A 13,032-nucleotide genomic window follows, 5' to 3' on the forward strand; every position below is an offset into this window, starting at 1 on the left:
CCCTCCCTCCCTCTCCCTCTCCCCCTCCCTCCCTCTCTCTCTCTCAATCCCCCTCCTTCTGATTCCTTATTAACTGAAAAGAGGACTTAAAATTCTTATTTTTTTCTGATAACTTATGGAAAGTGATCATTAAACCAGAACCACGCAATAAGGAAATCCAATTTAAAATGTATTAAAGTTAATGTTCCATGAAAAATTCCAATGAAAAATTCAGTCTTCTGAGATCATTATTAAAACACAAGGAAAGTGTCTAAAAGAATTAAAAAGTTCCACAAGCAAGAGCTGTACAAAAAAATGGAAAAGATCAGCTCAGAAAGAGTTTATTTTTAAGGAGATCAGAAGAGAAGGGAAGTTGTAGCACAGGAGAAAAGAATTATTCAAGATACTTCAAAAATAAAATTGTCTGTCTCTCCATCTTGAGATGCCAGAAACTAAAATCCAACAGCAGAGACTATTGTTAAGAGTCTAATTATTTTTTATGAAGCAATATCTCACAGAACGGCCCCATTATTCCTGGTGACTTGGCAAAATATGTGGGTAATCTGTTCAGTTGCTGTTGGTGAATTGGATCAGTTTCTCTCAAAATTGACACCATATTCATTAACAACTGGAACAATAAATCACAATTCCTTTATCCTCTGTCCTTCCTTAATTGCTCCATCTTACCCATCATTCCATTCCAAAACCAAAAGCCATAAATTGGTCCATCCACCATTTTTCCTTCTGGTCAACCTCCCTCCTCCAGTCTCTTTAATTTTCATTGGTATTTTTCCTATTCATTGGAGCTTTAAAACTTCAGCTTTAAAAATAAAAAAAACAGAATACTACAGTAATATAATAAAAGACTGGTGCTATTTCATTGGATTGCTATTTAACTCAGCAAAGGAAATTGTACTTTACAAAATTACAAAGGTTAGATACCGTTGGAAATCCCAATGTTCCTTTGTGAAGAAAGGCTATCATAAACTGTTAAATTTTAACATAGCTCGGTGAGAAAACTCATTAAAAAAAAAACTTGTGCAAAGCTAAATATATTTACCCTAAAACGATTTAAAAACTTCTCATAATCCTTTCTACTCATTTCTTTTAATTAAAAGTAATTCTGTTTAGGCATACATTGTTCTACAACCAGGCTAGGATAATGCAGAGTTAACTTGTTTTCTTTTCTACCTTTAATTCCTTATTTTAATTTAAAGCATTGTGTTATCTTTCAACAAAATAACTAGCTTTCATGATCTCTTGCAGCTACAAGAGGGATTGATCATTTTATCAGCTTTATTGCAGTGATTTACTGTCCAAGAGATTTTTCACTAACCTACTTATAGTTCCGTCAGCATCCATAAACTGGGAAAACAGCAGAACAACACGGATTATTAAACCAAGAGCTCAGTAGGCCTTTTTAATAATATCCTGACCCCAGAAAATGTTTCAAAAATGTCCAAAATACTCTGAAAGGAAAGATTTGTTTTTGAGGCCTGAATAAGATACCTTGCACGAGTTTTTGAAATTAGATCAAGGACCTTGCATGACATTAGGGCATGAGTGTCTACTTCTAGGCTTTTTTACTTTTTAGTTAATTTGTATTTTGGGGGAAGTGTAATTGGTTATATAGCTGACGTGACACTGATAAGACAGTGTTATTCCACAGTGTTCTCAACCTCAGCAACATTAAGATGTATGGACTTCAACAAACCAAGGGTGGTTGGGGAATTGTGGGAAATGAAGTCCACTTTTTATTTATTTATTTTGTCACAACAGTATACACAAACAATTGTCATAGATAAAACAACATGTATTGAAGAAAATATATAAGTAAAATATGCATCAATAATATTAATTTGATATAATGAAGGAAACAATAGGACAGGAACGGTAGGCACTATTGTGCTCTTATGCACGCCCCTTATAGTCCTCTTAGGAATGGGGTGAGGTCAATAGTAGACAGTTTTTGGTTGAAGATTTTGGGATTTTGAGTAGAGACTATGGAGTCAGGTAGTGAGTTCCAAGCATTAACAACTCTGTTACAGAAGTCATATTTTCTGCAATCAAGTTTGAAGCAGTTGACATTTAGCTTGAATCTATTTTTTGCTCTTGTAATATTGCGATTGAAGCTGAAGTAGTCTTTTATAGGAAGGATATTGCTATAGATGATTTTGTGTGTTAAACACAGGTCATGTCGGAGTCGACGGAGTTGTAAATTTCTAATCCCAGGATTTCAAGTCTGTTGGTATAAGGTATTTTGTTGTTTTCGGAGGAGTGAAGAACTCTTCTAGTGAAATATTTCTGGACTCGTTCTATTGTATTTATGTCAGAGATGAGGTATGGGTTCCAGACGGATGAGCTGTATTCAAGAATAGGTCTGGCAAATGTTTTGTATACTCTGGTTAGTAGTGTAGAGTTTTTAGAAAAGAAGCTGCGTAGAATTAGGTTTACAACTCTTAAGGCCTTTTTTGCTATGTAGTTGCAGTGGGCTTTGGCATTAAGGTCATTTGATATGAGAACTCCAAGATCTTTGACAGGATGGGGGTCATCTGTTAGGTAACGTCCATTAAGTTTGTACTTGATGTTAGGGTTCTTTTTTCCAATATGTAAGACTGAGCATTTGCTGGTTGAGACACTTATCTTAAATTTGCTGAGGCTGAAAAACACTGGAATCAGATGTGTTTCTAAATACTGTTGTATATTCATTTGTGCTGTTCCCAGCCTGTATGAGGAAGGACCTCCTGTTTCTATTATTACTTATTAAGATTATACTCCATAGATAAATAATTCGTTCAGAACTGGTCCTTCGCTTTAACATATGATTATTCTTGTAAACCTAGTTCTGACTGCTAATTAGTTGTATCTACGTCTTTCTCTTTTAGGTGGTTTTTTGGGGCTATTAAACGAGCAGATGCCGAGAAACAACTCCTTTATCATGAGAATGAGACAGGAGCCTTCCTAATCCGAGAGAGTGAAAGTCAAAAGGGTGAATTTTCCCTTTCAGGTACCCTCCACTTTTTTCTATCCTAGAAATGTTGTTAAATTAGATTTTCCTTAGTTTGGTTTAGATAAACTGGCAGCTGTTGTTGATGATCACATACACTTTTTATCTGGTGAGTGGGTCATTGTTTAGAAATAAACATGCATACAGATTTGAATGTCTATAAATGAATATTTTTGAGAAGCACTTGAGACTCTGTTATTCTGCTAAAAACCTAGGTCACCTAGGTTTTTAGCAGAGCATGCTTTTAGCAGAAGTGCTTTTGGTTCTTTTAAAGAAAAAAGATTACCTCATAAACTCCTTCCTTGGATTATTTGGGACAGGGAAGCCAAATTATAGAAAACTTTATTTATCCCAACCTTAACTCAAAATATTATCCCAAAATATATCCCAAGCCCTTTGCTTTCCTTTCTACAAGGATACTTGTGGAATCTTGGTTGCCAAAATCCAGACAACCATTATACTGCAGCAGAGGGTTAAGAATGTTTTTTATATTTGCTGACATCTAGTGGTCATCCATAAGATTACAGCCCAGATATTTCTTGATAAAAAAATATTTCCATTTCAGCAAGACTTCCCTCTTGATTTTTTTTTGACACCCCTGCAAGTGAAACTTTATAAAACGATTCATCTCATGAACCTTTTTATCTACATGTAATTGTGCTGAAAGGTAGATTGTTTTTTTAATCTGTGAAGAGAGCAATGGTAAACTATTTCCATACAGCAGAAAAAACAAAACAGAAAGAAACAACAGATGTGTCCATATGTGTCCACCAGGAATCAATCTTGATTCAAGACTTTAATAAATAATAAGTCCAATAAAAATGTAAAAAAGAAGCAAGGAATATATTTTTATTGGCAAATTTGATGCTTTTCTCTAATATCAACCCCACCATAAAATAATAACAATGGTTGCTTTGAAATTATTCTGAATATAATCAGATATGTTTAAAATGTTTATGGTTTCTCTTCAAACCTATAGAGTGTAGGGAATATGGATAATACATCATGAGTTTTTGTTATTTATTGCCTATACTTTCTGATGGGATGCAGGTCACTTATGTTGGCTTGCAAGACAGCCTATTGATTAGAGATCCTAGTTTGTATAGAATATTGGGCTTGTTGTGGCTCAAATGACAAACAACAGAAGTAACAAGTTTAAGAAAAAAAAATAGACAATAAGAAGAAGTAATGGAAACAAGGGTGGTTTACAAGGTTGGTGGGGATACCTTCAAGTCATTGCTGATTCTTGGAAACTTCCTGGACAATTCCTGGCAGTTTTCTTTAGCAAGGTGTTTTGCTAAGTCGTTTGCCCTTACCTGCCCCACCCCCAGTTGGTTTCATGGGATTAGAATTTACAGATTCTTGATATCTAGCCTAATGCCTTAACCAACACCTTAATTGGTTCTTTGGAGAGAAATAATACACAATAAACATTTAGTTTATGTATATTTTCTTTTGTTTTCATCTCTTTAATTTCTTTGGCTTACTATGTCTTACTATTTTCTGTGCTTTGTACAACATTACTTATTCTGATCCTAGTAGCATGAAGTGTACGTAAGTGTGATATGCAATAAAAGACACTATAATTCAATGATTTTCGCTAAGCCTGCTTTATTGATGTAGAAAGCACACCTGAAAACTGGAAATAAACTTTAAAAGCACAGCAGTAGCTTTCCATGACCTCCACCCTCTTGTGGCAGCTGATGGAAGCTGCATGTTCAAGGCATATTTTCCCTTAAAAAAAAAAAGTTTTCAGATTAGATTTTTGAAAACTAGAAAAATAAAAACTCACAAAAATTAATAATTAAGATGGAAAAGACAAAAAAGTAAAGAATTAAAGAGAAAGCAAAGCCAAAGGTGCAGAATGAAAAGAAAAAGAAATACAAAGAAATTACTCCTGACTTTCTTTTAAAACAGTTATAATGATGATTAGAAACCATAGTAGATAATCAAAGCTTCCTGATAAAATAATCAGTTTAAAAAAGCAGGGTTAAGAATTCAATTAACATAGAATTATTGTTAATGAAACCCTGCATATGTTAAATATACAAGTCTGAGTTAAAAACAGGGTTCTCCACATTGGTCAGTGAAAATTGGAAGAGTGATGTGCAGCAATAGAATAGAATAGAATAGAATAGAATAGAATAGAATTTTATTGGCCAAGTGTGATTGGACACACAAGGAATTTGTCTTGGTGCATATGCTCTCAGTGTACATAAAAGAAAAGATACGTTCATCAAGGACCCATATACATTTATATTTATATCTGGGGAATAATAACCTATATGAATAAAATTATATATACCCAATAGCATACTGTTGATCTCTTTTTTCCCTCTGTATCATGATACCGCATTTGCTTCTTTCTTTTCAATCTTTTGAGGATCAAGGCAGTTATTATTTTTTTTAATGCAGTCAGTGATCCCTTTATTTTGGTTAATGGCCAACCCAGTGGTGGGTTTCAATTTTTTTTATTACCAGTTCTATGGGTGTGGCTTGGTGGGCATGGCTTGACTTGATGGGCGTGGCTTTGTGGGCATGGTAGGGAAGGATACTGTAAAATCTTCATTCCCACCCCACTCCAAGGGAAGGATACTGCAAAACCCCCATTTCCTCCTGATCAGCTGGGACTTGGGAGGCAGAGAATAGATGGGGGTGGGGCCAGTCAGAATTTTTACTACCAGTTCTCCGAACTGCTCAAAATTTCTGCTACCGGTTCTCCAGAACTGGTCAGAACCTGCTGAAACCCACTTCTGGACCTTCCTTCTCCTGCCCCCACTACTGGTTTGCCCAAACCGGGGAGAACTGTAGCAACCCACCTCTGTTCCATGGGGATACTGCAATGGTCATAAGTGTGAAAAATGGCTATAAATCACTTTTTTTAATCCCGTTGTAACTTTGAACTGTCACTAAATGAACTGTTGTAAGTCGAGGACTACCTGTATTCTGAAAAAAGGCACTACATGGCCGAATATCAAAGGTACAATTTGTGGGGGTGTGGGCCTGGTGGCTAACAGTAGAACCTGGGGAGTCTGCAAGCTGTAGAAGATCCATGTTTGCTGCAGAGAGGCATGATCGTATAGAAGCTCACTTGAAGGTTTCAGTTTTTATAAACCATTGTGGAAGAGACTATACAACAGCCTTCTCAGATTTCTTTGTAGGCATTGGAAAACCAAAAGATGGTATTTTTGTATCTTTTTATTTCCTTAGTTCGGGATGGAGCAACTGTGAAGCATTACCGAATCAAACAAATGGACAATGGTGATTTTTTTTTGACACGGAGGGCAACATTTCACACTTTGAATGCTTTTGTCATGCACTACAGTAAATCCAGTGATGGGCTGTGTGTAAGGCTTGGGAAGCCTTGCATAAAGGTACAGTATGAAGTCTGACTGTTTCTCCTCTCCCCCTGAAAATACAGAGATTAGTATTTGATTATCGAGTTAATACAGGTATGATTCCCCTACATGCTGTGATCACGGCTGTAAGAAATGCACTTAACTGTATCATTCCATTCCTTGGGCATTTCAACATCATATCATTTCGGGCAAATAAATGTGCAATTGAGGTGGAAAAGACGCATGTCACTGTGTGATTTATGAAGTCACAGTATAAACTTATATTGAGATGAAATCGCTAAGCTCATAACTCTTCCTGTCTCTAAGTGGTGCCTAAAAACAGAAGCCACAGATCCGATCAGGGTGGTAGAGACAGTACTTAAATAAGCTTGCTGGCTTTCTCTTGTCTCCATCTAGGGATATTTTAATCTCCAAGATACTAAGAGAAACACTTGAACAAAATCATCTATTACTTGAATATCTGAAGCTTTTCCTACATTATAGATCATTTCAAAAGCAATTGCATCAGGATGTGAATATGTTCACATTTACTCTTTTGATTCACTGAATCAAAAGACTTGTTATGAAATGGAGACAGCATGAAGATTAATTCCTTGCATTTTGCAGAGTTGCCCAATGAATAAGCAAATACGTTTTGGTTTTTTTAAACAATCTATTTCTTCATCCACTTTTGGTATTTATTTTGGTAAAAACAAATCTGCCCTTTTATATACATTTCTCCGAAGACTCACATTTTTTTCACATATTGTTCTATAGTGGTCAGAGTTTAACAGTTGGATGTATAAATTAGATTGGTTCACATTAAAATATAAATCTGTCCAAGTTGAGGGGTGTTGTATTTAAAACACACCCGGTCCTCATGCAGTACAGGATATGCAAAGCCCAAGATTTTCAGATGATTCTTGCCATGTGTCTTCTTTTTCTTCTTCTATTTATCAGATTAATTAAATAAGTTGTGCTTTGACCTACCTGTAATTGCCCAGAGAATTTAAGTTATTAATTCATATTTTTTTGAACATCTTCCTAAAACCCTCCAGAGATGGAAAACCTATAAACTTCGTTAGCAGATTATTCCATTGTTGTATAGATTCATGATCAATAAGTTCCTCCTTAAGTTTAAATAAGGAAGAAATCTAGGTAGCTAATTTTTTTACTCATTACTTCCAGTCCTAGTTTCTCTAGCAATGGAAAGTAGTTCACAATCTTCCCTGTAAGACCATGTAAACATTTATATTTTGTCTTCCTTTCTCCAGGCTAAACATCCGAATTTTTTTCAGCTCCTCAGCCAACCTGTCCTTAATAGGATAGGACTTTTGTATCACTTTTGTTGTCTGCACCTTCTCACTTTCAATATTCCTATGGAAATGTGGTACTCAGAATCACATATTGTACTCTAGTAAACTTGCAGGGTAGAATTTCATGTGCCTTTGACACAATACTTCTTGAAGCATCCCAGAACTGTGTTTTAGAATACGTCACAATGTTGACAGCTTGTTGTTAGTGACTGCATCTATGCCCCTCTGATATAGCCATGAATTCTTTTTTTTGTAAAAAGTTTTTTTATTTTATTTTAACAATCACACAAACATACATTACATTTTTTCTGAACAGAATATTGGTCAGGTTTCAGATTTATACAACTTTTGATTCTCTTCCAACAGATTTTATATGTTTATATTAATATATTTTTCTTTTTCTCCCTCATTTTTGTTTTCTTTCCTTTATTTATGTTCTATATCTAATTTTACCCTTTGCCCTTAATTCTAATCATTTATCAACTTCCCTCTTCCCCCCACTTCTCATTCCTCCCTCTAAGTTGGAAATTTGGAAATTGGAAATTTTTAAGAAAATGTTGGATAGCCATCTGACTGAGATGGTGTAGGGTTTCCTGCCTGGGCAGGGGGTTGGACTAGAAGGCCTCCAAGGTCCCTTCCAACTCTGTTGTTATATATTATATATTATAAGTTAAACCCTTTATTTCCAAATCAATCATTATCAAAATTGGTATTTATAAAATTGTATATGTACTACTTATCAAACATTAAAATCATTCATATATTTACAATTCAGGACAATTCATATAATATTCAACTGTTTATAAATTTATAACTCTTTATAATAAACCATAATCAAAAAAGAGAAAAAAGCTTAGTTAATCTTCATAACATAATATTTATTTATTTATTTTATTTATTTATTATTAAATTTCTATACCGCACCATCTCCCGAAGGAGTCAGGGCGGTTTACAGCCATATTAAAATACACGATAAATACAAAGTAATAAATAACAATATTAAAAATAATTAAAACCAAATAGGGCCGCGGTGTGGCTCAGGCTGCAAGATAGCCTGTTATTAAACACACCTGCCTGCAATTACTGCAGGCTCGAATCCCACCAGGCCCAAGGTTGACTCAGCCTTTCATTCTTTATAAGCTAGGTAAAATGACCCAGATTGTTGGGGGGGCAATAAGTTGACTTTGTATATAAATATACAAATAGAATGAGACTATTGCCTTACACAATGTGAACCGCCCTGAGTCTTCGGAGAAGGGCGGGATATAAATGTAAATAATAAAAAAAAAGTTAATGGCCCAATCACTAAAAACGGTCAAAGACCGATTTAAAACCTACATTTTTTGGTCGACGGCACCCTGAGGAGGCCTGCTCTGTGGGAGCGCACAGGTCGTTGGGAGGCAAACGGTGGCAGAAGGCGGTCTCGTAAATATCCCGGTCCTAAGCCATGGAGCGCTTTAAACGTGGTAACCAACACCTTGAAGTGCACCCGGAAGGCTACCGGCAGCCAGTGCAGGCCGTGCAGGATAGGTGTTATATGGGAGCAACGCGGTGCTCCCTCTATCACCCGCGCGGCCGCATTCTGGACTAGCTGGAGCCTCATATCATTTTTAATGCTTTAAGTGAGTTCCATAATTGCAATTAAAGACTTTTTATATTTTCAAATTCCATTATTAATATTTAAATCATTCAATATATTGTCAACTGTTTTTTTTACTTTCTTCTTTTTTTCTTCTTTCTCTTAAAATCCTTTACTTTCTTTATTTGCCCTATACACTCTCCTCTTTCCCCTTCCCCTTGTTCTTATATTCTCACTGTTACTCCCAAAGTGGTCCTTTAGCTTTGTATTTTTTTCCTTCCCCCCTTTTTTCCTCCTTGTCTCTTTCTGCCCTCTCCATTTTTGTCTATTTTCCTAGTTTGCACTATGTTTCTAACTGCTCTCCTTATTCCCCTTTTAATTATTCTTCTTTTGCCACTATTAATCCCTGTGTAATCATTTAAGTTTTTTGTGCTTTTTCTCTTCCCCCCTTCTTTCTCCCTTTGTCTCTTTCCAGCCTTTCTATTTTTATCATCATTAGTTTTTTCATCATTACTCCCCACACAATCATTTAATTTTTCACAATTAGTATTTTTTCCTTTATCTTCAATAACACTCTCTTGTTTCTTCTTCATAGTTTCCATGTTTTCTTGGGTATATTCCAACACAGTTCCTGGTTCATCTGTTTTCAGTTTTCCAGGCGACCCTGTGATTATTTCCTTTATTTCCTGTTTTAAAGACATATGCATCCTTTTCATCATTCCAATTGTTTCCCGCGCCATTCTGTATTTTCTGGGTTGTATTTCACCTTCCTTCATCAAAGTCAAACAGCTTGCAGGCACACAAATCCTCCCCCAAAGTTCCCACTGGTCTTATCACTTAAAAAAAAAAACTTTTTCCAAAACACAAGTTAGTCGTTGTAGTTTTTTCTTCCACCTGAGGATGTCTCTCTTCAATCCACAATTCCAATCAAAAAGCTGCAAAAGTATCCATTTTTTTACAATCACATTTTACTTCTTCTTTTTCTTTTTTTCCCCAAAAATTCAATTTAAAGTCCGTGTCCAAATCTATTCATTTTAAAATCCAATCCAGATCCAATTTGAAGGGAAAAGAGGAAAGTAAAAAGAGATTTCACCAGGCTTTTAATATAAACAAAAAGACATTTTGAAAGTTCTCAAGTCTTTCCAAATCTGTTTATGGGTTTTTTTCTCTCCCTTCTGCTGTTTTGGGTATCTCCAAAATTATATTTCAAAAAACCAAATTCCATTTCAGGCTTTAGGGCTTGATATTTCCATTTTATCTTTTCCTGCTGTATTCACATTCCCCACTCAATATGGCCACTATTTCACCGCCAGGACATCTTTTGTCAAATTAAAGTTAATTTCATTTTCCTGTGAGTTGGTATTCACTCACCCGGCTTCAATATTCTGTCCAAATCACCGTTCCCGCTCAAAATCTTGGTCCAGTTGCCCCAGCTTAATGATGGCCGCTGTGGCCACCTCCCCCATTGCCGAGTCAAAGAGTTTTCTCTGATCTCTGAGGAACTTGCTGATTCCTCTTGGTCTTCTGAGATGCCTCTCTTTCTTCCCCGTCCCTACAGGACAGATCTGGTCCTCGTTCGTCAGCCCGGGATTTCGCAAAGCTCATCAGAGCTCGCTATTCCCTGACTGTCTCACCACGACACTTCCGGTCAAATTCCCGAATTATTCATCTTGTAGATGTGCTCTATTATTGTTTTTCCACTGAATATAATACCCTGTCTATCTCCCTGTTAAAGGTCATCTATCATTTTATGAATAAAGCAGCTTGTGATAAAATTAAGGTGAAGGTACATATAATACGATAGCCTGTGTGTCACCTGGAAAAATAAAGTACAATAAAATCTATGGAGATTCTCAGTCATCCAGGTCATGGTTGTCCCAAAGGTGCTTTTTCAAGAGGCAATTGGACTTTTTGGTTTTTCTTTGAAGACGTTTCACTTCTCATCCAAGAAGCTTTTTCAGCTCTGGCTGGATGGTGGGGAGAACTGAAGAAGCTTCTTGGGTGAGAAGTGAAATGTCTTCAAAGAAAAAACAGAAAGTCAAGTTGCCTCTTGAAAAAGCACCTTTGGGACGAAAGCACAAAAAAAAAGTGTTGGAAATACCACAATGTAGGTACCAAGCAAACCTATTTGAAGGGGATATTTTACAGGAGTGATAAAGCACTGCTTGCTTTTTGAAGGCCCACATGAATGATAACAAAGCTAAAAAGTGAAAGAGGGGATTCCTTCAGACAGTCTGGGCTCAAAAGGTAACCTGATGCCAATTGTTTAGGGATGTAAAGTTTAGCACCAGTGTTCTGAATTAATCTAAGAGATGGATTAGTGGAAGTGTCACACTGTAATTGCATTGAGTGGACTCTAGCTATAGAATAAGTGACGATTCTAAACCATTTTCAATGCATAATGGGCTTTGCCATAAGCATGTTGCAATAAGCACAATGCAATAAGCAAAGCATGCAATGATCAAAGTAGAAGTAATTACCAGAGGATTACTGATGTCTCAGGAATAACATGATCAGCATTAGTCATAAGTGATGAAAAGTGACGGAAGAGCAGAGCTCCCTGCATCTCTAGTGAATGATAAATCCAAGAACATCTCTGTGCAATGCAGATGGTGATTGGAAGAGAGGGCAATCTGCTTGATAGTGCCAAGTTCTATTCTTGATTGGATGGACAATTATTGACATCCAATTTTAGTATGGTAAGACTGATTCGATTTCAATTGCCTTACTTTTGTTAGATTTTTTTAAAAAATGGGACTTTCCCCCCCCCCCCCGCCTATATCTAAACATGGCACAAACATGCTCTGAAGATATTTTTTTTTCCTGCTGTGCTTCTTTGATATTACCTTCATCTCAGGGCAGTCTCAAGATGTATAAAATCGGTTAGGCTTTATTACTATTACTCTGGAGGAAAGTTGGATTTCTGTCATTGACAGGAAACAGAAGTGAGAAATAGGGGTAGGCAGCTGGGATAGGATGTTTCAGGCTGGTACCTTGACTTACGACCACAATTGAGCCCCAAATTTTTGATACTGAGAAATTAGTTAAGCGAATTTTGCCCCGTTTTTCTTGCCATGTTTGTTAACTGCAATTATTAAATTAATAACACGGTTGTTAAGTGAATCTGGGTTCCCGATTGATTTTGCTGATCAGAAGATTACAAAATGTGATTGCATGATTCCGGGACACTGCAAACCGTTGTAAATATGAACCAGGTGTCAAGCATCTGAATGTAAATTGTGTGACCAATGGGATGCTGCAATGGTGATAAGTGTGAAAAATGGCTGTAAGTCACCTTTTCAGTGCCATTTTAGCTTTGAACAGTCACTAAATGAACTGTTGTAAGTCGAGGACTACCAGTATAGCATTCTGTTGACTCAAGAATGGATGGGTAGTGCTATAACTCTGCAGTGGGAAAATGCCTGAGAGATTGTTGTTGTCTATCTGCGGGTAACATCTTAATGCATATCCAGAGATAAATTCTTCCAGTTTTTATCTGTAAATAATTCTTCGTATCTTCTTAACAACCTTTTCTTCATGCTGAACAGTTCTAGTTTCTTCAAACTTTCCCATAAATCTTTTTTTTATAATGCTGGCCACCTTTATTGCCATCTCTGAATCTGATACCTTTGTCTTCATTCTTTCTGGAAATGCAAAAAAATACAACTACTGATATTCTGTGCGTGCCTCTAATAAAATTGTAGCACCAAAAGGTTCTGTGTGGAGGCATAGGTAGATATCTTTTACATTAAAAAAAAAAAACAGTCTGGAAAGTTTTTTTTCATTGCTTGTACAACTTTTAATTAGTCTTCA

At 36.1% G+C, this 13,032-nt stretch overlaps 1 protein-coding gene across 1 annotated transcript in view; it reads left to right on the plus strand.

Moving 5' to 3' along the window:
• Positions 1–13,032, plus strand: part of FRK (fyn related Src family tyrosine kinase) — a 93,513-nt gene that overhangs the window by 50,280 nt on the left and 30,201 nt on the right. The window contains exons 2-3 of the mRNA XM_058173623.1: positions 2,865–2,986; positions 6,197–6,360. Coding sequence (XP_058029606.1) covers positions 2,865–2,986; positions 6,197–6,360 — 286 coding nt within the window. The remainder of the gene's footprint in view (positions 1–2,864; positions 2,987–6,196; positions 6,361–13,032) is intronic.

Source organism: Ahaetulla prasina, chromosome 1 (genome assembly GCF_028640845.1).
Source record: "Ahaetulla prasina isolate Xishuangbanna chromosome 1, ASM2864084v1, whole genome shotgun sequence".
Taxonomy (NCBI): domain Eukaryota; kingdom Metazoa; phylum Chordata; class Lepidosauria; order Squamata; family Colubridae; genus Ahaetulla; species Ahaetulla prasina.